General features: G+C 40.8%; 3 protein-coding genes across 15 annotated transcripts in view; 1 reads left to right on the forward strand and 2 right to left on the reverse strand.

Annotated features, from left to right (window-relative positions):
* Positions 1-2,670: 2,670 nt before the first annotated feature.
* Positions 2,671-14,726, reverse strand: LOC123585051 (calcyclin binding protein). Its single transcript, XM_045452853.1, has 6 exons — positions 14,611-14,726; positions 9,437-9,656; positions 6,102-6,198; positions 5,767-5,866; positions 4,047-4,144; positions 2,671-3,248 (listed from the first exon to the last, which is right to left on the reverse strand). Exons 1-6 carry the CDS (start codon positions 14,629-14,631, stop codon positions 3,092-3,094), a joined length of 693 nt encoding a protein of 230 aa, XP_045308809.1. The 5' UTR covers positions 14,632-14,726; the 3' UTR covers positions 2,671-3,091.
* LOC123585052 (vegetative cell wall protein gp1-like) lies at positions 14,630-21,062 on the forward strand. 2 transcript variants are annotated; one of them, XM_045452854.1, is made up of 2 exons: positions 14,630-15,179; positions 20,967-21,062. In XM_045452854.1, exon 1 carries the CDS (start codon positions 14,630-14,632, stop codon positions 15,137-15,139), a length of 510 nt encoding a protein of 169 aa, XP_045308810.1. In that variant the 3' UTR covers positions 15,140-15,179; positions 20,967-21,062. The 2 variants fall into 2 exon arrangements, 1 of the variants encoding a protein (XP_045308810.1); XR_006705873.1 differs by lacking the exon at positions 20,967-21,062 and adding an exon at positions 19,464-19,934 and having other exon boundaries at positions 14,921-15,179.
* RABGAP1L (RAB GTPase activating protein 1 like) overlaps positions 20,245-25,703 on the reverse strand; it is a 767,496-nt gene continuing 762,037 nt past the window's right edge. For 10 of the 12 annotated variants that reach the window (XM_045452833.1, XM_045452836.1, XM_045452834.1 and 7 more), the window contains one exon: positions 23,168-25,310. In XM_045452833.1, the coding sequence (XP_045308789.1) occupies positions 25,158-25,310 (153 nt within the window). In that variant the 3' untranslated portion in view covers positions 23,168-25,157. Of the gene's footprint in view, positions 25,311-25,703 lie in introns of all 12 variants that reach the window. The other 2 variants (XM_045452847.1, XM_045452848.1) reach the window with 1 other exon arrangement.

Genomic DNA, 25,703 nt, shown 5'->3' on the forward strand with positions numbered 1-25,703 from the left:
TCTGTATACCTGCCTTTTCCTTCACATTTAATCTTTTAATAACATCCTAAAAGTTCCTGTATTTTTTAAGTACATTATTTCATAAAGCAATTTTATCTGACAGTTAATGCAACTCATGGACAAGTAGCTCATCTGTGACAACTTGTAATCTTGGGTTGAGCTTCCCTGACATGCAGAGCACTTTACCATTTCTCATTGTTAGAGAAATGGTATGTTGGAAGGTAGAGACGATGTTCTTGATCAATGCTCGGCTTCTTTGTGTGATGGCTGAACAAAAGGCACTAAATATTTCCTTGTTCCATCTTCAGTTGTCTTCAGAACAAAATGTCTCTTTAAGCCCCTGAAAATCTATCCAAAGAGGAAAAGTTTTGTTGGAATAGTATATATTTTCTGTATTCTTGTTTATCTGTAACAGAAATGAGTAAAGATAGCAAAAGGTTGTTTTGTTCAGTAGCTCAACAGTGACCAGCCCAGTGATAAAACCGTCCACGGTGTAGTATGGAAGCTGCTGCATACCATTGGGAGAGTGTTCCTGGAGCTGATATTCGAACTTAACTCAAGAGGCAAGGCACAAGATGTCTGCAGAGGAACAGTGGAAGCAGCCACTTCATTGTATGAGGAATAAGAAACTCAAGACAAAGGCTGTCATGGAACAGGTCACATTTTGTGAAGGTAAGACTTAAATACTGGCTATTGGAGTTTTAAGCAGAGGAATGGCTTCATCAGTTTGCTCTACAGATAAGGGACAACCGCGTGGTAGATCTAGGCCATGAGAGAAAAGGCTCTGTGCAAGATAATCAAGGCAGGAGAATGTCGTAATTGTTCTGGAATACCAGGGCCTGGACAAAGGGAGTTCAGGCATTAGCAAAGGAGACAAGAGGAACAGATTTTAAAAGTCTTATTTAGGAAAGAAAATTGGACAAGACTTAGAGACTGATGATATTTACTAGATACAGGGGCCTCTAAGTTCCTGGTAAGGGTGACTAGAAGGATGGGAGAAGGCAATACCAAGACAGAAAATAGAGGAAGGGAAGAATTGGGTTTGGAAGAAACCAGGTATATGAGTTTAGGTTTCAGTTGTGCTGTTTGAGATGCCTGTGTTTTCCAAGTCTGCTGTGCAGCTGGATAGCAGAGTCTGGAATTTTGGTGGAGGTGAAGCCTTAAGAGGGAATTAGCACAAACCTTGGATTCATATTTGCCAAGTTTTTATTACAACTTACCAACTGGAATGCTCTAGCTAATATTCCAACCAGTACCTGGTGTTAGTCAGAGTGTAACTAGGACATCAGATTTGTGGATTTCTGGTAGATCATGGGTAGGACACCCTCTTTTCATTTGTTTGAACCTGGGTCTGAGATGATCTGTAGATTGCATTTGGTTGCTGTGCCTCTCATTCCTGTTTTCCTCATGTCACTCATTTGTCCTGTACAGTGGCCAGCATCTGGCTGTGTGCTTCATGTGTTCTTTAGCTTTGTCCTCTGTCCCTAAAAACTCAGTTACATTCAAAGGCTTGGCAAGATTCAGGCTCGGTTTTTAAGGGATGAATTTTCATAAATGTGCTGGGTTCTAGTTCATGTGTTCTTTAGCTTTGTCCTCTGTCCCTAAAAACTCAGTTACATTCAGAGGCTTGGCAAGATTCAGGCTCGGTTTTTAAGGGATGAATTTTCACAAATGTGCTGGGTTCTAGTTCATGTCACATCAGAAGGCACATATCTGGAGCGCCTGGGTGGCTCAGTCAGTTGAGCATCTGATTCTTGGTTTCAGCTCTCATGGTTTGTGGAATCGAGCCCCACAGAGCCTGCTGGGGAATTCTCTTCCTCCCTCCCTCTCTCTGCCCCATCGCACTCATGCACTCTCTCTCAAAATAAAAAAAACCCACAAGGTATTATTTCTGAAATAAAAATTCACCATTAACAAAAAAGAAGGCACGTATCTTGTCCAGCTTTCAGTGCTAATGGATCAATGGTTCAGGTGGGGGCAGCCTGCTTGCTCCCTGCATTCATTGTCCCCTAAGGATTTTAACATTTCATTGGTGATTTTTACCCTAGTCTGTATTTCATTAACGTTACAATAGTGATTTTCTAAATTCCATCATTGTTTCCTCTCTTAGCTGGCAAAAATTTAAGGAATTTTCCTTTATTGACATTTCCCTGAAATACATTTTAAACCCTACCAAATTTACCCTACCACTTTTACCAGATTCTGATTATTAATCATACTTTTGGTTAATCCTCTTAGATTTTTTTCCTCTGTGTATACTTTCTTGTCTCTAATTGCATTGGGAAACACGTCACGGGCATCTTGCTCTTTTCCTTATTTCTAGGAGGGAGTAATTCTAAAACAAATCCTCCCTTTTTGAAGCCTTTTGTGACACACTCCTGGATAGATTGAACTATTCCATTGAACAAAATCCTAATCAGCTTGAGTGAACATAGGAATTGATGAGTTTTCATTTATTTTTGCTTTATAGTTACTGCTTTTGTAAGCCATCTTACAACATGGCAACACTAATACTATACAAAGATGTTTATCATTTAGGTTTAGCTTTAACTTAAATATATTTAGAGAAAAACATTTGTGATTAGATTATTAGGGCATGGTAATGTGTTGTGTATATATATTAAGCTGTTCACAGAAAAACTCTACAACCTTGAACTACACAGGTACAAATTTGCATTTTATGCAAAAATCCAGGTTTTATTTTTACTTATTCTTACATTGGTGGGAGGTGATGTCAGAAACTTATAGGCAAACGAGAACTTTTGTTTTCTACCTCTTAGCTGAACAAAAATACACACGATGTGGCATTATCATTAGGCAAGACTTGCTTTTTAACATTTCACACAAGAATACAATATTATCCTTTTTTGAACAAAATGCCCAGATTACTACGGAAACCATCTTTGGAGGAAGTGTTTAATAAGCATATTTAAATAAATCCTCCAGTAGAAATGGGAGAATTCATTGCCTTTACTTAGAAGAAGGCTATGTAAGTAGTTATCTGTCAAATTTATCTGTGCAGCTCACCAACATTTCCTCATTGGAAAGATCAGTATTTCCACATCACAGTCCCCAAAATGACTTTCAAGTCTCAAAATTCTGTGTCTCCTTTGGCTTGCTTCTCTCTTGATTCCACCCAGGCTTTATTAATGGTTCGCTTCATATCATCATCTCCATCTTCATAAATTTTCTTTAGAACATTCATTAGTCCCTCACTAGGATCTGTTTCAGTGTCATAGGAGGGCTTTCTATTAAAAAGAAAACAAATAATGGAGATACAAATATATATATAAATGATCCCATTTACTGCTATGTCCTTAACATAATGAATGCCTCCAGTTCAACCAATGTCCAAGCAGGGCAAATTATCTTCTTCCCTTATTAAGTGCCAGATTGCATAACTGGCTCTGAAGAAACAGACAAAGACATAGTCCTGTACTCAGGTAATTCGTTCTCGATTTAAAATCAATTCAGATAGCTTCTAACCCTAACCAACCAAGTGCACGCAGGCTACCGGGGAAGGAGTGAGAGGAATGTGGAAGGCTAAGCAACTCAATGTAGGACATGGCCACTGCAGGATATTTAGAGCAGAGTAACAGTTTGACCTAGGATGGAAGTATCTTTAAATGAACACTTTTTGGAATGGTCATTAATGGATAAAAATACTTTTTCACTCTACACCAGTGACTGTGAAACTAAATTACGTGTAAGAAACTTCTGTGGAATTCTTAGACTAATGAAAAGTAATCTCTGAGAAAGGACCTGGTATCCGTATACGAATACCACTGGCTTAGTGTTAAGAACCAGTACAAAACAGCCAATCAAAACTAAAGCCCTGGGTATAAAGCAACTTGCTGGCCCTGTGCCCTCTTCTGGTAGGTTCTGACAGTTGAAAGATAGAGGATAATTGGGTTACTCAGTGGACATTAAGAGGTAAATGGTCAAATCGCAGACTACAGCTCTTCTCCACCATAGCAAAGTGTTAAAAATCTACAATCCCAGCAAAGAATACATTAGAATTCTTAAAGAAATGAAAGTAAACTCACTCTTTTTCTTTGCATTCTTTTTCAACCTGAGTCAGGTAGTCCCACCTCGTGTTTTCTGCTTTCTTTCTACATAAGATAAGAACTGTATCTGTCTTAACCTGGAAGAAAAGCAGGAAAACAAGTACAACTTACAACACATGGAGAGAGCATGGATATTTGGAAAACATTTACTCAATCAAGTTACTATTACGTGTAAGACCTGTTTTACGTGTAATACTTTTACAAATAGGCCAGAGTCCAAACACTCATGGAAGAGAAAGACCATAGACAAGTAAAATTGGAATACCTTCAAATATAAAGACAAAAACCAAGATAAGGTGTCAATGGGGCTTCAAGGGGGAACTTCATTAAGAAAGGCCTCTGTGAGGGGCGCCTGGGTGGCGTAGTCGGTTAAGTGTCCGACTTCAGCCAGGTCACGATCTCGCGATCCGTGAGTTCGAGCCCCGCGTCGGGCCCTGGGCTGATGGCTCAGAGCCTGGAGCCTGTTTCCGATTCTGTGTCTCCCTCTCTCTCTGCCCCTCCCCCCCGTTCATGCTCTGTCTCTCTCTATCCCAAAAATAAATAAACGTTGGAAAAAAGAAAGGCCTCTGTGAGCTGAAATCTGAGCAGTGGCCCAAGATCTGGAACAAAGGGCACCGCAAGGAGAAAGGCTGTAAAATGGGATGATTTTAGTGTGTTTGATAAAAAGGGAGTGGTGAGATTTTGGTGACTGAAAGAGAGTTCTCTTAGAGGGGTCACAGATAGGCAGAAAGCAAGAGAATATACTCTTTCAACAATGATCCATATAATTCCTAGGATTATTTGAGCATTCAATTATGGGATTAATGGATGAAGAAGGAAGCAGTGAGACACAAGATAATTCATAAATTACATTCTAATACTACCTTTAGCCTGCTACATAACTGCAAACACAGATGGCAGAATGGCACATCTATGTACCAGATGCATTAAACCCTATTTATTTAAATTAAGTAGGAAAGAGATTATCTGAATTAGTGAGAAGTATGCATAGTAGTTTAAAAGACTTTTTTACAGCTTTTACTAACTCCGGTTATCGAAAATTTACATATCATGCTAATAATAACTACCATTATTTAAGCACTTTATATAATTTCACTTTAGTATATAATTTCAACTGTGTAAAACAAATCACTGCCATCATACAAATGAGGAAACTGAGGCACAGAAGGATAAAGTGAGCTGCCAAAAAGTCACAACTAGTAAATGGAAAAACTGGCATTAAAACTCAGTTCTCACTCTAAACCAATTTTAATAGTTTATTCCCTCTCCTGATTTTAATGGCATTATTCCCTTAATTTTTTTTTTTTTTTTTTTTTTTTTTGAGAGAGGGCACAAATGAGTGAGGGGGGCAGAGAAACAGGGCTCACCTGAAGCGGGGTCGAGCTCAAGAACAGATCATGAGCCGAAGTCAGATGCTTAACTGAGCCGCCCAGGCACCCAAGAATCTATTCCCACAGAACAGGAGTTGACAAATGGCCAGTTAGTATTTCAGGGTCTGGTGCAGCTCCTTGTTTTGTTATAGCACAAATGCAGCCCCAGACAACACCTAAGTGAGCACAGGCATGTTCCGATAAAGGGATCAGGCTGTAGTTTGCTGACGCCTGTTATGGAGGATAAATTAATTCTAGCTCATCTCAACTCTAAATCAACCAGGTTCAATTTAATGAGGTTTTACATTATGACAAAAGAGCAAACTTACTTTTTTTGAACTGCCTTCCACAGAGATGGGTTTCAAGAGATTATTCACAATCATGGAGTAACTCTTTCCATTTAGATTCTTTACCAAGAGATCAAATGACCTACAACACAACAGTGAATACGTAAGCTTTGTGCTCTATAGCTCTTGTGGAAAAAAGACATGAGTTTTATTTCAGGATGTGCATTTGGCCACCCCTGGTGAGAGTAACCTCTTCGAAACACATGTAAAGGACAATTCTAAATTTAAGCAAGTTTTAGAAACTGCAAGAGAAAAGAACTGGTAATAAGGCAACCTCGGACTTAATGATCACTACCTTCCCCATTGTGAAAACTCACCTCTCTGTGAAATGCACCTGCACATTCTCAGTGGGGATTTGATGAACTCCAGTTAAGGTAATGTAGATTTTCACAAACTTATCTGACTGATCCCATCCTAGTAACAAAAAAGAGGGGCATGAGTGAAGTCTCAGTATCTCCAGAACATCAAATGCAAATGACTCCTTAAACTGGAGAAAACTAAATTCTAGTAATAGAAACATGGGAAAAATTAAAATAGAAGAATTTTCTAGATGGAGAAATTGAACTTCATAACAGTTAAGCAATCTACCCAAAGTTAGGCATCTAGCTAGTGGTAGAACTGAGATTCAAATCCAGGTTTACGGAACACAAAGCCCATGTGTTGTTTTTTTTTTAATATACCTTACAATAAGGAATATGAGCATTAAATACATTCTTTTAAGAGTAGCTCATTTTTCTAACACCACACACAGAAATAAACTCAAAATGGATCAAAGGCCAAAATGTGAGACATGAAACCATGAACTCCTAGAAGAGAACACAGGCAATAACGTCTTTGATACTGGCCATAGCAGCCTTTTTCTAGATGTGGCTCCTGCGGCAAGGGAAACAAAAGCAAAAATAAACTATTAAGACTAGGGGCGCCTGGGTGGCTCAGTCAGTTGAGCATCCGACTTCAGCTCAGGTCATGATCTCACAGTTCATGGGTTCGAGTCCCGCATCAGATTCTGTGCTGATGGCTCAGAGCCTGGAGCCTGCCTCAGATTCTGTGTCTCCCTCTATCTCTCTCTGCCCCTCCCCTACTCACACTCTCTCTCTCTCTCCTTCAAAAATAAACATTAAAAAAAAATAAACTATTAAGACTATATTAAAATAAAAAGCTTCTGCACATAAAAGGATCATCAACAAAATGAAAAGGCAACCTACTGAGTTTGCAAATTCAATACTTGCAAATAAGGGGTTAAATATTCAAAATATAGGAAGAACTTATATACAACTCAATACCAACCCCCCCCCCCAATCCAATGAAAAAAAAATGGGCAGAGGACCTGAATAGACATTCTCCCAAAGACCTACAGATGACCGACACATGAAAAGATGCTCAATAATCATCAGGGAAATACCAAATCAAAGCTACAATGAGATTACCACCTTACACCTGTCAAAATGGCTAGAATTAAAAACAATAAGTGTGGGTGAGGATGTGGAGAAAAAGAAAACCCTGTGCACTGCTTGGTGGGAATGCAAACTGGTACAGCCAGTGTGGAAAAGAGTATGGAGGTTGCTCAGGAAATTAAAAATAGAAATACCATATGATTCAGTAATTCCACTACTGGGTATTTACTTGTGGAAAACGAAAACACTAACCTGAAAAAATATGCACCCTATGTTTATTGCAGCATTATTTATACTAGCCAAGATAGGGAAGTAACTTAAGTGTCCATCAAAAGATGAATGGATAAAGATGTGGTATATAGGATACACATGTGGAATATTACTCAGCAATAAGAAAGATCTTGCCATCTGCAACAATGTAGAAGGACTGAAAGAGTATTATGCTAAATGAAGTCAGAGAAAGAAAAACAACTACTCTATGATTTCATTTATATGTGGAATCTAAAACACCAAACAAAAGCAGAAACAGACCCATAAATACAGAGAACACACCAATGGTTGCCGGGAACCACCACAGGCACAGTACAGTGGTGAAGGGAGTGGGAGACAGAGGCTTCCAGTTATGGAATGAATAAGTTGGGGGGAACAAAAAATACGGCAGGGGGAATATAGCAGATGATACTGTAATAGTGCCAGATGGTGCCAGATGGCAGCTACATACAGCATAACACAGAGATGCTGAATCACTATGCTGTACACCTGAAACTAATGTATCACTATGGGTCAACTACGCTCCAAAAATTAAGCCCCCCCCCCCCCCAACAAAACAAAACACCCAGCTCATTTTCTTTTTGTGGAATTTTTCTCCTATACCTAAATATCAATAATTCTCTACTAAACTGGATGGCTAAACATCAGCACCATCTAATTTCATAATACTTTCTACTTCTCTAAGCAGTTAAAAGGCAATCCTAGTTTCCTTAATTCCCTTCCCTGACAAAGTAGAATTCAGAGTCCAATTCATCCAAATACAATTTCACTAATCAAGATATACTAAATGCCACTGAGGCGTACGTTATCAAACTATTCATATTATTCTCTAAGCTAGATGAATGGCCAACACAAAATACATATTAACTTCACGTAGAAAGTATATTCTAAAAACGTATATGTATTTATCGTATATATAGATTAAATACATATATCCCAGACTGTCCCTTGCTGTCCCTATACAACAGAAATGTACTGGTCATCAAAAAAGATGTCCTAGAGAGAGTTCTGCAGAACCTCGTCCAGTTTCTTCCCATGCATTCAATCCATCCCTAAACGCAAATCTAGGTTCCTGGGTGCATGCCATAATCCTACCACCTCAGACCAGTTTCCTACAGTCGAGTAAGTACACAGCATTATCTCCTTATTGTACCACAGTTCGTCTCTTAAGCAGGACACACTGCTTTTCATTAGGACAATACAGAAAACACACAGTGCCTTTCACCTCCCCAGGCGTGTCCTCTGCTCACGCGATCCCCTTCCTTTCCTCACACTTGCCGAACTTGCCCTCCAAACTCAAGTGTCTCTTGTAATTCTCCATTCCTTACCTCCTTCAGATTACATCAGCTGTACTCCCACAGAACTTCCCAAATCTCTATTCATTTAAGCAAATAGGAAGTGACTACTACATGCTAGATGTTGTGAGCACAAAGAAAAATGTCCCTCCCCTCATGAAAGCTCCTCACACTGAAATTGCACTGTTCCAAACAACCTACTGAGGGAAAACAGCATTAGTACACGACCCGGTGTTAGTTGTAGGTCTGTGTTCTAACCACACCATGAGCAAGGATCGGGTCTTGGTCACTGTTGTTGCCACGAGCCCAAGCACAACAGTGGCACATATTAGGCGCTCAAAGATGTTTCTCGAATATAACTAGATTCCCTTCCTTAGATAATACTGGTGGTTGTTTGGCAAAATATAATGCAAAACATGATTAAAGCAAAACAAGAATCTGTGTTCCTCATATGCTGAACATATTTCAGAATAGGTTCATTTTTGTTGCTACTCATTGTACTAAATCATTTTGCTCTCTTATTAGAAGCTTCTAGAATGTATTCTTTCCTTTCTTCATCAATGGGTCTTCTCTTTCAAACCACCAAAAGCAAACACTGAGATTGTTTTAAAAATTGAGTTTGTTAGTGGGTCACTACTCAGGAATAAGTTACTGGAAGGCAGAAAGAGCTGGATGTAGGGTAGTGAGTCATACCGTAATTACTGATTTTCACGGTGTATCCCGTTGTAATGGGAGCAACCACAGCAGCTGGCTTTTCACTGTCAACAAGTTCTGCTTTTCTCTGTGATTTCTGCTGCACCTTGTTCTTGATTTCGGTCTCGATCTTGGATTTTTCAGTCGTAAGGGCATCACGTACTCTTTTTCTAGTGGCCTTTTCCAGGAGCACCTTCACCTCTTCTAGATCTTTCTGTAGCTGTGTTAAAACAGAAGGTAAGTTAGCTATGATAGAAAAGATAATAGCTGGATATTATGCCCACTGGTCATTTCAATTTACTGAAGAGCTAAGTATTAAGAGGCTCATTTAAATTTACTAGGGTTGGTTACAACCTGGGATTCTTTTCTCCAGCCTATAGAACTGTAAATAACTAAAGCTTCCTGGTTTTTTTTTTTTTTTTTGGGACAGAGAGAGACAGAGCATGAATGGGGGAGGGGCAGAGAGAGAGGGACACACAGAATCGGAAACAGGCTCCAGGCTCTGAGCCATCAGCCCAGAGCCCGACGCGGGGCTCGAACTCACGGACCGCAAGATCATGACCTGGCTGAAGTCGGACGCTTAACCGACTGCGCCACCCAGGCGCCCCTCCTGGTTTTTTTAAGGAAAATTTAATATTAATGTAGCAAGAGTTAATTAAGCCTAAATTTTTCACTTTGGTAGATGTTATCTGCCTTTGTTTTAGAACATTTTACTTACAAGATATTTCTGTGATTCATAAAGCTGGATAAATAAATCTTTAAAAAAAAAAAAAGCCAATTCATGGATTTCCTTTTAACATCTCTTCCTAGTCATCAGATATTAGGAATTTTAAAAATCTTTCAAAAGATGAGCAAATACATGATGAACAGGGTGAAATGCTATGGTAACTTTACTGAAGTAGTCTACTTTCTGTGATTGTTCCTCACAGACTCCTAACCCAAATGTTACACATTAATAAGTTTGCATTTCTAAGATAAGAAATAAAAAAAATAAAGACCTATTTTTGCTTTTAAGAAAATGTCTTGGGGCGCCTGGGTGGCTCATTTGGTTAAGCGTCCAACTCAGATCTGGTCATGATCTCTCAGCTTGTGAGTTCGAGCCCCGTGTTGGGCTCTGTGCGGACACCTCAGAGCCTGGAGCCCACTTCAGATTGTCTCCCTCTCTCTCTCTGCCCCTCCCACGCTCACACTCTCTCTTTCAAAAGTAAACATTAAAGAAAAAATTATTAAAAAAAAAAAAAGGGGGCGGGGGAGAAAAAGTGTCGTTCTGAATCTCAGGGGTAATGCTGCAGTCCAAAGTCTGGGTCTTGGCTGCACCGTAGAGGAGACAAACCTAGGTGAACAATCCAAAGTGTGACATACTCCTGGTGCACTAAAAAACCCACCGGTTTGTTCTTCTCTCCTCATGTGAATACACTGCCTGCCAGTGTCTATTTCTACTTTCTGCAGAATGGGCCAACATTTTATGAAGAGTGAAAGATAATTAATCAGCTTAAAACCTTTTCCCCAATTATCCTCTGATGTACTGCAAATGCATAATATCCTTACAAACAAGGGTTTGTTTTTCTTAAAATAATTTTACATTCTGGCTTGATTAATAACAGTTTGACTCTAGCTGAGTTCTTATTAAAAAAAAAAAAAAAAAAACTTAGTATAGGAGCGCCTGGGTGGATCAGTGGGTTGAGTGTCTGACTCTTGATTTCCAGTTAGCTCATGATCTTGAGGTTCATGAGTTCAAGCCCCTGCATCGAACTGTTAGCGCTGAGCCTGGTTGGTATTCTGTCTCCTTCTGTCTCTGCCCCTTCCCCAAGCACAGGGGCATGCAAGGTCTCTCTCAAAAATAAACATTAAAAAAACCCTCAATATAAAAATCTTCAAATGCTTGATAACTTAGTATAATGTCCAAAGTAGAGTGTTAAGGTCTTGTTTATTTGTATTATTTATTTTTAATTACATCCAAGTTAGTTAGCATATGGTACAACAATGATTTCAGGAGTAGATTCCTTAATGCCCCCTACCCTTTTAGCCCATCCCCCCTCTCACAACCCCTCCAGCAACCTTCTGTTTCTCTGTATTTAAGAGTCTCTTATGTTTTGTCCCTTATGTTCATCTGTTTTGTATCTTAAAGTCCTCATAGGAGTGAAGTCATGATATTGGTCTTTCTCTAATTTCACTTACTATACTACCCTCCAATTCCATCCACATAGTTGCAAATGGCAAGATTTCATTCTTTTTGATTGCCGAGTAATACTCCATTGTGTGGGTGTGTGTGTGTGCATCTATCTATCTATCTATCTATATATATCATATTTAAAGTCTTGTTTCTTAAGTCTTACAAAATGTGACAAATTCAAATGCTTTCCTGGTATTATATTATCTCATTTAACTCAAGATGCCCCTCCTTTTACTTCTCTGTAACTACTAAGATGGTATACAAACAGTCCAACTGTGGCCAGTCTCCTGTCCTTATCTACTCTTCCCACCCCCAAAAGTCCTATTACTAAGACAACAAACCCTGCAATTTCATCTATTGAGCACAGAAGCAAGATGCTTTAATTCAAAGCAATAATTTATCATGGTGGTCTAAAAATTTCACATAGATTCTAATACCAATATGACAAAAATTTTGAAATGTAAAATTAGTGTATTTGTTCCCAAGTAAGGATTCAGTTAACAACAAAAAAACCCCAGAAAATATATCAAGTCTAAACAAAATGTTTTATTTCTTGACTGTACAGGAATTGTTTCTAGAACACTTAGGAAAGAACTCTGAGAATTAAGCAAGGAATTCTCAGGCCTCATTACAGCCAATTTTGGCGCTCACCTACTACAAAAGGAAGGTATCCACTGTAAGTCTGAAGCAACTCACAGAAGGCCTGTTTTAGGTAATTCCTCAGTTCTTCTACTTGCAAACCTGAAACCAGTAAAGTTGATCCCTTTGTTACTTTTCCTACCCACAAGCTTTAAGAAGTAATTTAGGAGGCATTCATTTGTTTTCTTTATGCAAAATCCCATACCCCTTTTATCCCCACCCTTAAACACATTCAAGCTTTAAGTATTTCCAAATTCTTCACCAGGGAGCATTAAAACCAAAGTGCCTCAAAACAAAAGGACTTGAACACAGCCACCAACCACATGAAAAAAGATGTTCAACATCCTTAGTCATTAAGAAAATGCACATCAAAATCACAATAGGATGCCATTTCACACCCACTAGGAAGGCTAAAGTCAACAACAAAAACCCCTGAAAACAACAAGCCTTAAAAGGGTGGACAGAAATTGGAACCTTCATACACTGCTTGTGTGAAGGTCAAGTGGTGCAGCCATTTTGAAAAGAGTTCACGTGCTCCTGCAATTCCACTTTTAGGTGTATACCTCACAGAATGGAAAATACACGTCCTCATAAAAAGTTGTACACAGTATTCACTGCGGCACAGTTCAGAACAGCCGAAAATCATCCAAATGTCTGTCAACGGATAAACAGATAAACAAAATGTGGTATATCCACATAATGGAATATTATTTGGCCACCAAAAGGAGCACATGCCACACTTCGGATGAACTAGAGATTATGATCAGTGAAAAAAGCCAAAAGTAAAAGGCCACATACTGTAAGACTCTACTTATAAGAAATGTCCGGAGTGGGCAAATCCATAGTGCCAGTGTAATTAGTGGCTGCTGGAGGGAGGGGAAGTAGGAAGTGACTGCTTAACAGACACTTAATAGGTTTTTGGGGGGAGTGATGAAAATGTGGAATTATAGAGCAGTGACAGTTGTGTGACGCTGAATATTTATCCTAAAAACCATTAGACCAGCGGTGGGTGTCTCGGTCAGTTAAGCATCCCACTTCAGGATGTGATCTCCCAGTTCCTAAGTTTATGCTCGGCATCAGGCTCTCTGCTCTAAGCACAGAGCCCACTTCAGGTCCTCTGTCCCCCCACTCTCTGCCCCTCCTCTGCTTGCCCTAAGATAAATAAACATTAAAAAAAAATTTTTAAAAAATAGCCAATACTTTAAAATAGTTACAACAGTGAATTTTATATCAAACCAAAACTATCCCAGAAGTGCCCCTAAGTGTGTATTTTTAAGTACCTCAACTGAGAAAAATTCCTTATTTTGAAAAGGATTAATACTGAGCTATCCATGTGTGTGACTGTAAAGTCACTGTAGAGATGGTTTCCTCAGGACACATGGAAGGAAACCCAAGGCCTAACACATACCATAAACCTGGGGCAAGGTATTCAGACCACACACACACACACACACACACACACACTCTTTTTCTTCATTTAAAGCAGATTCTTAGACTTCCAAGTCAAGTCTGGGATCTTTCAGACTTGTTCGTATTGAGGAAAAGATTTCCAGAAAACAAATCTCGTTAATACTCAACACTTTTCTGTAAATAACAGTAACATGCATTGACATCCTACTTAGGCCAAGAAAAGCGCAATGTAAGTATTATTATTCCCATTTTGCAATGTGCAAACTAAGTCCTCAAAAAAGTTAACCCGCCCCCGTTCAGAGTTTATAGAGCTTTCGAGAGAAAAAGGCTATCCGCCCCCCAACCCCCGCCAGTCACAACTAAATTTTGCCAAGCACGGTCTGAAACATTTTGGATACTAAAATGTGGCACCGAACAGCACAGTTATTTGCCCAAAGTAACACAGCTACTCATATGCGCAGAGAAAACAGGACTAGAATCCAAGTGCCGGGAGCAAAGGCTTCTCACCTTCCAACCACTTCTACGGTGAAATGACCCTCGGTTTCTGCAATCAGCACTAATTTAAGGAAGCTTCACGTCCTCGGGCTAGTATAGAAGGGGCAGACGGAGCCGGAGGAAAACGTGAAGGTGACCAGTTCATCCAGGTCCACCGCGGGCACTACCTGGAGCCGGGGACCGCGACACAGCCCCGCGCCCCCAGCCACCGGCTCGGGCCGGGGCTGAGCGGCGGGCGTCGATCGGCAACTTTCCCCGGGCAGCGGAGGCCGGAAGCCGGCAGGGGCCGCTGCAGGTGGGCGGGTGGGCGGCCGAGGCGAAGCTCGGGAACCGGAGAGGCGACCACCAAGCACCTTATCACGGGAAACAGGGAGTGAAGGGGGTGGGGGGCGAGTGCCGGGAGACAGCGGTGAAAGCCCCGCACGACCGAGTGAGGACGATGAGGCCAGACCCTTACCTCTTCCAAAGCTGAAGCCATGGTCAGGCTGGGTCAGGCAAGGCCCGAGCTGCAGCCGCGCAGAGCAGAGAACAGGAAACACCACCGAACCCGCTCACCCGGACGCAGGCCCCACCCGCACGAGGAGCAGCGCTCGCAGCCGGTGCGCACACTCCACCCGGCGCGACACCCAGCCCGCCTCCCGCACGCGGCGCCTCTGGAACCTTCGCGAGCCCGTCGTCGCCGCTCCCCCCGCGCGCGCGCGCGCGCCGCTCACCTCGCTCAGCCCCGCCCCGCCCCGCCAAGCCTAGCCCCGCCCCGCCCCTCCCCGCCCCCCGAGCCCTTAGTAACGCTCAACTCTCGCGAATCCACCAAGAGCTCGGGAAAAGTAACGCCTCTTCCTCCCAGCCCGGGAAACTGTACGTATTATACTTTGACGTCGCGAGTCCCGGCTGCGCAGTCGCAGTTCAGAACCGCTGTCTCGGCCTACCTTCACTCAACCCCGGAAATAACGTACGGGTTTTCGGGCTCCAAGTCGGAAGTTGATTAGAAAGTCGGCTGACTCCGTCACCTCTAGGGCACTGGGTTCGGTAGGCAGCCATCTTATCTAAAGCTAATTTGTGAGCCTCTTCGAAAAAAGGACAAAAACAGGGGGAGAAGGGGCAGGTTTTTTATGTTAAAAAGGGGAAGGATGAAGACGGTTAACGTAGAGGATCCTGAAGGATTAGTTCGGTTTTCAGTGGGTTCTGGCGTTCTGGATACGTCACCACGATTTAGCACCTACGATATGGTGGCGTCATCGCCGAGCGCCTTGGGAGGTGGGGTCGCGCTGGCCACGTGACGGGGCCCACTCGAGCGGCCCGAGCGTTAAAGCTGCTGATGCGACAATTGTGGGTCCGTTTTTTACGTTGACGAAGCACTTTTCTGGTATTTTCGCCACCTTCACCGACCATTCTGCAACCCTCTAGTTCTACCTCAGGGTTGGGATTCGACTTAACTGAGCCTGTGGACCAGAGAAATGTAGGCTGAGATTTCCTGGGATTACATCATGTTCCTCTTTTCAGATGATTTTAGCCTTTGGCAGCCTTAAATCGTGGCAACACGGTTGGGAACAAACAGTAACCTCTGGGAAGTCAGATAACCCTCACAGCTTTGTATATCGCCCAAGGTAGCCATTAGAATCAGCAAGTCTGAGAAGCCAAAAAGCTACTAGAAAAGTGCAGGCTGATCATTGTCGTAGAGAAGATTCGGGAGTACAGCGCAAAAATACACGAACTGCAGCTACTCACAACACGCGTGAATCTCACAAACCTGACGTTAAGGGAAAGAAGCCAGACATGCAAGAGTTAATGTCGTTTGGTTTTATTTAAATGAGGTCTAAAACCAGTTAATCTAATCGGCTGTGGTGTTAAAAATCAGGACAGTCTTTATTTGGATGGGGGACAATGACCGAAAACAGCCACGAGGAGGCTTTTAGTTTCAGTTACAGTTCGGTTTCTTGATTTGGATGTTGGTCAGAGGTGTGTTCACTTTGTGGAAATTTCATGGAGCTGTAAACTTAAGTGTGGTTTTCTTGTGTGTGTTATACTTAGCTGAGAGTTACATTTATAAGTAGGCCCAGGAGGGAATTTTACCGAAAAGATGAAATGTTACGCTGCTGATACACACAATTGTCTAAATTGATAGAATGAACTCTAAAGATCTGTGCGTTTTATTGTATGTTAATTCCTGTTTTCTTAAAAAAGTGTCCGGCCCAAAGCCTGGAATTATGTACACTTAAATTAGGAACAAATAGCCCATTGCCCTCCATGAAAGCTTGGCCTAATGCAGTGATTTCCCAGTTTGCTTGATGCACCTAGGGCAACTCTCCCCACCCCCAGATATCCTAAAGTTACAAGATTTTCGATGCCATCTATTATCCCCTGACTCCCAAATCCGCAACACCTCTCCTCTGGACTCTGCTTGTGCTTAGATGTCTGAGAAGTACATCAAACTCAACTCTTCAAAAAACACAAAAGCCTCCGGAGCCTCCTCACACCCCCTCAGTGTCTCCAGTTATTCTCCAGCTCTGCGAATGCTCACCTCAGACTCTTCATTGCTCCGGCCGTGGAATTCCTACTCGAGTCTTCAACCTCAAGTCCTACCCTCTGTGCTGTAGCAAGACTTACTGGCCCTACCTACAAAGTATGTTGATAATCAAAACACTGCTCACAATCTCCACTGCTACCACTGAGGACCAGGCCGCAGTTACTTTATCCGGAGTTTTAGCATCGTAACTGTTTTCTCTCCTCACTGTGCCTTTGTAGTTTTCCACAGCAGCCAGAGTAATGTTTTCATATTATTATATTCCTTTGTTTAACAGCCTCCAATAGCTTGCTGTTAGGCTGAGAATAAATGCAAACTCTTTGCCATGACCTAGCGTGTGCGGCATGATCTTACCTCACCTAAGTAGCATATCATGTCTTATCTTCCAGAACTCTTCTCTTCACCGTTCCCCGATCTCCCTGGTTTAAATCCACAGAGTTTGCTGCGTCTCCCTCTTTCTCTCTGCCCCTCCCCTGCTCGCACTCTCTGTCTCTCAAAAATAAACATTAAAGATATTTTAAATCCACGGAGTTTGCTCTCACCTCAAAGTCTGTATTCTTGTGCTTTGCTCTCTGGAATGCTTTTCCTCCAGACCATCACATAGATCATTTCTTCATTTACTCAGGTCTCTCTCTCAAAAGTAACCTCAGGGATCCTCTTCTTGATGATATTAGTTAGATTTCAGAGAAGCAGAATCAGTAGGAGACAGATACTTATTACAAGGAATTAACTTCTGCATTGTGGGAACTGGCTAAGCAAGTCCCAAGTCTGTAGGCTGGACAAGCAGGAAGGGATTGTGGGCAGTCTGGGCCTCATGAGAACGGGTTGAAGCTTCAATCCACACAAATCGGGGCGGGAAGAACTCCATTCTTCGCTCAAGTAAATCTCAGCCCTGCATTAAGACCTTCCCCCTGATTCAATTAGGCCCACCCAGATTATCCCAGATAATCTCCCTTACTCAAAACTGATTAAATTACTATGCAAAATACTTTACATAGCAACACTTAGTGTTTGAATCACTGGGAGTGTAGGCTAGCCAAGTTTACATATCAAAAACCATTTTACCAACCTCATCGCCCTCACTATTCCTCTCCACCCTCTTACCCTGTTTTTCTTCTTGGTAATTATTACCACCTGCCATATATTAGTCTTTTCCTACTACAACATTCTTGGGAGAGGGATTGTGGGCATTCGGGAATGTCTTTTTTGGTTGTCACAACTGGGGAAATATTACTAGTATCTAGTGCGTAGAGGCCAAGGATGCTACTAAATATACTACAATGCAGAGGACAGCCCCTCCCCCCACCAAAAAAAGAACGCTTCAGCCCAAAATGTCAATAGTTTTCTCTGAGGTTGAGAAAAATTCTTTGCTAGGGTTTAAGCTTCACAGAGGCAGTAGCTTTTCGTCCACTTCATTTCTAGCACTTAGAGACTGGCACCAAAGGACAAAAACAAAGACTGGCACAGTAGACAGGCAGTAAACTTGCTTGAATTAATGTAAAGGACTTGGTTATATGCATTTTGTTTTATTTTTATTTTTATTAAATAGTATGATTTTTATTTTGTGAGTCCATGCTAAAGCCTGAACTTTTCCATTCAAGTAAACTTTTTTTTTTTTTTTTAAGTTCATTTATTTTGAGAACAAGGAAGGGGGCAGAGACGGAGAATTCCAAGTAGGCTCTGCACTGTCAGCTCAAAGCCCCAATGCCAGGCTTGAACTCACTAACCATGAGATCATGACCTGAGCTGAGGCTGGACGCTTAACCGACGGAGTCACCCAGGTGCCCTGCAAGTAAACTTTTAAAAGATTTCGTTCTGTCTCCCTTTGACAGTAATCAAAAGCTTTGTTAATAGGTGAAATTTCAAAAAGGTGAAATCAAGAATCCCATGCAAATATAAAAGGAGCATGTGACAACTATTTTATTCAACTCGTTAATGAAGGAACCCAGTAAGTTGTTAAACGTGTATCAGAGTGCATTTGCATAATGGATACTTAGAGGCAACTTAATAATGGAATGTTAGTGTCAGTAAAGTTAGAGGAGCACCTGGGTGGCTCAGTTAAATGTCCAACTTCAGCTCAGGTCATGATCTCACAGTTTGTGGGTTAAAGCCCCACGTTGGGCTGTGCTGACAGCTCAGAGCCTGGAGCCTGCTTTTGATTCTGTGTCTCCCTCTCTCTCTGGCACTCCCCTGCTTGTATTCTCTGAAAAAAAACAAAACAAAAAAACTTAAAAAAAAAACCCCATAAAGTTAGATACAAACTGGCTAATGTCTTACAGGGTAGTAAACTACATACAACCTTTGGAGTTATCCATTCCACTGAAAAGCAAGTAGGGACTTGCATCCCTCCGGACATAAATCTACAGTTTAACATGTAGCTTCACCAAGTATAGGACCTTTAATCAGTAGTGAACAGTGAATCCCATTTACTGTTCACATCAAGAACCCTCGACCCATAACTGCAAACCTCGGTGTTTATTTTCTGAATAATTTTGCTGTTTTACTTTTTTATGCAAAATTTCTTGTTTAAAATGCCACATTGGCCAGGGGCACCTGCCTGGCTCAGTTGGAAGAGCGTGTGACTCTTGATCTCGGGGTTGTGAGTTTGAGTCCCACGTTGGGTGTAGAGATAACTGAGAAAAAATTAATTAAAAAATATGGGCCAAACAGAAGAGGTGTCTGGTCTGGATTTGGACCACAAACCATTTGATTCCACCATCTCTGATTAATATTTATTAACACGTGCTGAATTCTAAGAGGAGCCAACTAATTTCTTGGATTTCACGTAGGTTCCATGGACTCCCGGAATAAAATGCACATGGGGAATCTCTGCACTCTGCGCCCACTTTGAGGACTCCTCTGGAGTTCTGCTTCACTTACAGGACCACCCACCGTGCTGTACTTTGAAAGACTCTCAGCAGCTACCTCATCCAGGATGAGCCAATCCAATGTTGTGAGACTCTGGAATGGGGACACGGAGATGGTAGACCAGCAGGTCACCTGAAGAGAAAACTTGTGAACTTGGGAGTTGTGCTCCTGGAAGCAGGAAAAGCTTGTTTTCCGAGAGAGAAGCAGCAGCAGCAGATAACCATGACCTGGGAAGACACGCAGATTATGAAACAGTTGCCTACGTTCCTGATGGCATTCCAGTCCTTGTCCCAGTGTCTCTTTAGGCCCAGCTGTTTGGCCTTTATGAGATGACCATACCTAGTCCTTTTAATTAATTGCCTTATTATGATTAAACTAGCTGTGAGAGCGTCTGCTACTTGCAACCAAGGAATCTCTATAAAAAGAATAGGGCACTTGGCTGTGCCGCCGTGCACGGTACCAATTTGCAGGGTAGAGCCTGGAGCAAACTCCTGGCATAGTTTTTCTAAGTTGACTGGAGTCTAGTGTCAGGTAAGAAGTGTTACGTAAACTGTGGGTTCAGGGGATTCAGAATAAAGTCAACTAGAAACGTCAAAAAGACATACATGGACTTCAGAACAAACATTTATTACCACTTAATGGGGCCAAAGGGGCAACACAAACCACTGAAAACATCACCGACTCACAGAAATAGTCACCTTGTCACCTTTTGGTTGAATTTGTTTATTTCACAAGGCTTCATTCACACATGAAAACAAGATACTAATCCAAGTTCATAACTGTTAAAAAAGTAAACATTTCTTGGGACAATGTACAATAAATTGCACTTTTCTTAACAAGCATTACATTTACAGATAGCATGTACTATACATAATACATGGAATTATGGAAACATCGAATTGGTCAGTGTTCACAGAGGCTGCTCATCCATGTTTCTTTTGTAGTCAGCACTACAATCAACTCCTTTCTTCTAGAACCTGTTTTCATCAGAGAAGTCATGGGCAAAATCACAGAACTCATAAAAATAAATGGTACAGAATTTCTGCTACCTCCTCAGCAAGGGAAAGGTAGGAGTTGAAAGAAAGGAAGTGATGCTCATTGAGAAAGTTCTTCCTTCGTTTGAACCGAGGATCCAGACATTATGCAAAACATCAAAAATGGAGAAAGTGATGCAAAAGGCTATTGGGTCATCTTGGATTCTGGGACCATCTCCAGCTTTATTCTTGTGCTTGCATGACACCAGAGTCCTGATGCATTTATATACTTATAATTGAGTTTCCTCATACTTTATTCCACATATAATATAGTTATTAAACGTTACATTTTAATGGAAAAGATTTTACATGTTTTAACTCATTGCCAATGAAAAAGGAAAATAACTTTAAAATGTTTGGTTTTTACTCAACGATGCTTTTTTCTTAAAGTTTTCAGAATACTACTAATGACAGACTAAGGACGGAGGTGGAGAGAATGGACATGTTGATGATGTCTTTATAACATGTAACAAATTCATTCGGAGAGACACTGGCCGTGCAGTCTTTTAGATGGAAGCCGGGAAGGGAACACCTGACAGCCCACTGTAGTCCCTAAGCTACTTGTAAACATCTACTTTTCTCCTCACATCTCACGATCATCAGCTGTGGAGGTACAGCCCACATGGAGGTGTTCATTTTGGTTAACTTTCGGGAGAGAGGGGAATTCCTAAGATTAAGGGCTTTGCCTGTATTACACGGATGTCACTTTGCGAAAGGAAAGGTGTTCTAGAACAGTTCCAGCTCAGCGTGACGTCAGCATGGCAACCAGAGGGAAAGACAGTTCTGTATCTGGTAGTAGGAGATACGGGCCACTAGACTTTTGGTTGGCCTCGGCTGTATTCAGTTGCACGGTACCTGGCTGTACAAAAAAGGCAGGGATGCTCCCTGTGGAACCCTACCACTCACACGCACACGCAAATCTAACGGTGTTCAAGTTAAACAACAGAGTTGGTCTACTGTCTCATTTACTTGTAACTGAAGCAAGAAAAGCAGAGCTATTTTAGACTTTGTGGTTCGTTTTAACGAGGAAGTTGTACAATAGAATCCTCTTGCTGAGTAATTAAAAGTGTTCTTTCCCAGAGAGAGAAAACAAACCAGGTATTTAATTTTTTTAATTTATTTTTAAATTTTTCCCTTAAAGAGGTCCTGAAATCACACAACCACTCTGGCAGGATAATTAGGCTGATTTCAGCTACAGAAAACAAGATCCCTTACATTAGTTAGATACATGATCTTCATCCTCAGTAACAAATCAACTCCTTTAAGGATTTCTCATCTCACACCCTAAACTGTGTATTCTCTTGTTTTTCTCACCTCCTCTGGAAAATAAAGCCATAGCTATTAACTGTTAAATATTTTAAGGAAATGGAGGAGGTGTTTGAGAAAAATAAATATTAATACATAGTATAAAGGAATGAAAATTTTGGAAAAAATATGAAACAAGATAACTATTATTATTAAATATCCCAACATCAGTGCAAAGATTGCTTTTGTACTTTACTATGGAAATTTAAGACGACCAGTGGAGAAATTACTAACTTACTAGCTGGGAGCGGGAAAGAGAGAGAGGTTATATATGGAAAGAGAGGTCGTAGGCCCATATGACATTCCTATTAGTGTTTCTGATAAGCACTCATAAACAGGACATTAGGTAACTGAGAATATCTTTGCATTAAATTATATGTAACTAAATATAACCAAATTGTGCCATAGCTTGGGACGTGGGAAGCTAGCAAACATGTGCACCGCAAAATTCAGCCTGGTTTCTTTCAGCTTGAAAGAATGTGTTAAACAAGAGTCTCGAGATACAAAAGCTAATGAACTGAATTATGAAATTGAAATTCATTCCCTTAATTTATTCTGCAGAATTTAATGAAAGAAGAAATCATCACTCTTTAGAATTCTGCAAATGTTGGATTTTTTGGAGGAATGTTTTCTACAACATATCCTAGGAAAAGACAAAAAAACACTCTAGAATATTTGGAAATTTCCTAGATATTTGGGTTAGTTGATATCTAAAAGAAATTCAAGAGAAGAGTGGCAATTTTCAAATATGTTTCAAAATAAGTGAAATTAAAACTAGCAGTTACTTAATACCAGGATGCACAAGTTTGCAAACTGTATGTGGGGAAGGATATGTGGTTTGGGAGAGTGCTATGAGAACATATTGAATGAATAATCACATCCTATACCAAATTTTGAATTTTCTGTCTTTAGTATTGCTACTGACCCAAAGGCATTGCACAAAGGAACAGTTCAGACTTATGGTACCAATACACGTACCTAAGTATGATATGGAACTGGAGAAGAAAAAAAAATCTATAGATGGCCATTAAAATCTTTTGAAAGAGTTAAGAGAAAATTCAAAAGACATTACACATTTGGAATGCAGGTACCTGGTGATTTTGTTTAAAGAAAAAAAGATGTTAGGGGCTCTGGAACTGAGCCAGGTGTACAGGTAAGGACTGAACCCACAGCCATTCTATTTGTCCTTCAACTGTGATGTAAGGAAAATACTGCAATTTAGGCATTCTGTGGAATATGCTGATTTTTGGAGGTTAAAAAGAGCTCTTACAGGAAAACTATGAGAGTCACAAAACACAAAAGAACATCTTTAATTTAGCTGGCCATTTCATAAGGCAACTTGTACAAGGCTTCCTGGAATAAGAGCATAAAGTACCAGCAAAGCTAAAAAATTATACTGAATGATTTACAGAAACAAGTACCAAGATGCAATTTTTCTAGCCATTATATTTAAACAACAACAAAAAGATTACCTTTGCTAAATCACCGAGTAAGGAATATTAGTCAACACACACTCAAGAATGCTGGATTATTTTCTTTTTGGTACAAGGAAATGAATATTATAATGAAAGATGTCAGGACCAAACAAATAATTCTGTAAAAAAAGTATTATTTGATGAGTGTAACGAAGGCTAACATCCATATCGGTTTCATGGGTTGTAGATGATATAAACACAAGTGAAGGGGACTTAACTTTTTAGAGTTTAATGATCATTTTGGAGGAAAGGATCTACCACGAGCAACTTGTAGCACGTGCTCCCGGAGTCGAGATGGCTCTTCCTTAATTTTTACTTCCAAGAATGTGTTACTCTTAATTGCAACATGTGGCACAGACGAGAATCCCTGTGGCACTACAGAGTTTAAGGTCCTTGCTAAGAACGTGTTCAACAATGAAGCCAAGGATGAGTATCACTAAATGTTATTGTACGTGCTGGCAGCAGTTTGGGTGGTGCAAAGGACCGAAGGCCTCCAAACTAGCTTAGAAGATGGGAAAATTGGTTTTGTCCTTACCAAAGGATTTCCTGCAAGGACGATCCACATAGACATGTTAAATATCATTGAAAAAACTATTTCCACCAACTTTTAAACACTAGCTTTCCCTTTCCAGGAGATAAGTATTTCTATAAAGGTTTTGTATTCAATCAAAAATGTTACCAATGCATTCACATCTCTTCCTCTCGGGTACCAAGGGCACATTTGTAGGGAGATACAGAAATCAGGAAAAGTCGCCCAACAGTAAACTAAGATGATGTGAAGCTGGCCTGTATTTCCCATTTCATAACTTTAAAAAGCTACAGTATATTAGTGTTTCCTTGGCAAATATATGTCAATATCAAATGAAATACTCTGTCCCTGGTTCTCTATTTCATTTTAAGCACAGTGCCTGAACCTGGGCCTCTCTAGGCTTGTCTGGTAAAGGTTCCCTAATGCTGCAGCTTGCACTAGACCCTCCTGACTTCACGTTTGCTGCAAGTATTCATACTTAGGAATATGCAATCCCCATGCAGTTTCTCAAAAGGAGCCGTTAGAATACTAGGGCCAAATGGTTTATCTTCTCCTGCGTTTATCAAAATCCCAGGGCCTTTCATCTAGCGTGTATTGTCAATAGTCTATCTTATTCTATGATTCTTGCCATTTCATTTCCAGATATACCCAACAGAAAATGAAAATAAACTAATTCCTTTTGGGGACTGCTCAATCCCAGGTTTACTCTTTGGACAGGATTATCGTTATCCAGGGAATCACTTTCGGGAAGAAACCTGATGGTCGTCACGAATGGCCCCACAGTGTGCTTTCTGTGAATAAGTCCTGAAAAGTTAAGAGCTTTCGGTTTCAATCTTTTTTTCTTTCTTTCTTCTTCTTTTTTTTTATTTGCTGTGACAAATATCATCTTATCACTTCAACCTTGGAATAAAAGACATCTCCATTTTTATGGAAGATAAAAGTAATTATGAATAATTAGTTCTAAATAAAAGGCATTTAGTTCTGAATTACTTATTTCCAACTAAACATCAGGCATATAAAATAATGTGTAATCACTATGATGGAACTGAACGTGGCCTCCCATGAAGAAGCTCGAAAACAGGTATTCAACATAAGTCAGGGCAGTTTAAGTAACATCCCTTTGAAAAAGTATCAAACAAGAAAGAGAGCTACTGAAAGATTCTGGTTTGCTTTCTGGCCTCCTTTACTTTCCTTCAAAGGGACACTGGGGAGAGTCCTCCTGGGTTTCTGTCACTTTGATCATTGTGCTCTTGTGCTCGGGCGAGGCTGGAACTATGTGCTCTCCTTGGGTGGCTGGGTGGCCTGTGGTGGCTGCAGCGGCTGGGTGCCCGTGGCCGTTTTGATAGAGTTCAGGGTTTTGCTAAACCAAGAGTTTTTTGCAGCTTGGATTTCATTCATAAGGGCTCCTCTCTGATGTTCAAGTTCCTAATTAAAAAAAAAAAAAATCATTGCATTGTATAAATGTTTACCCTCTGCCCCCCAAATTAAGAGTATACTGCTTTTTGGAATCCCCAAGTCTGTATGAGCCATAGCTTTCCTCCCACAAAACCCAGGAGAGATTAAATTGGCTTCTTAATGCACTTTAGAGTTAAAAGAGTTACTGCTGAAAATCAGAAACTGCTTTCTCTGAACAGTGAAATGAAACCTCATTTTATCCACCCCCCCCCCACCCCCCCACCCTGGGCAATCTCGGTCCAAATTTAGGCTTGGGTTTGAAACCACAACTAAACATAGACGTGTGCATGGACTGAATCTGAATTTTCACTGATAGTGTAAGCATGAATGAGTTCTAGTTCCAAACACATGGCCTTTGCCCCT

The sequence above is a fragment of the Leopardus geoffroyi genome, chromosome C3 (assembly GCF_018350155.1).
Source record: "Leopardus geoffroyi isolate Oge1 chromosome C3, O.geoffroyi_Oge1_pat1.0, whole genome shotgun sequence".
NCBI classification, from domain to species: domain Eukaryota; kingdom Metazoa; phylum Chordata; class Mammalia; order Carnivora; family Felidae; genus Leopardus; species Leopardus geoffroyi.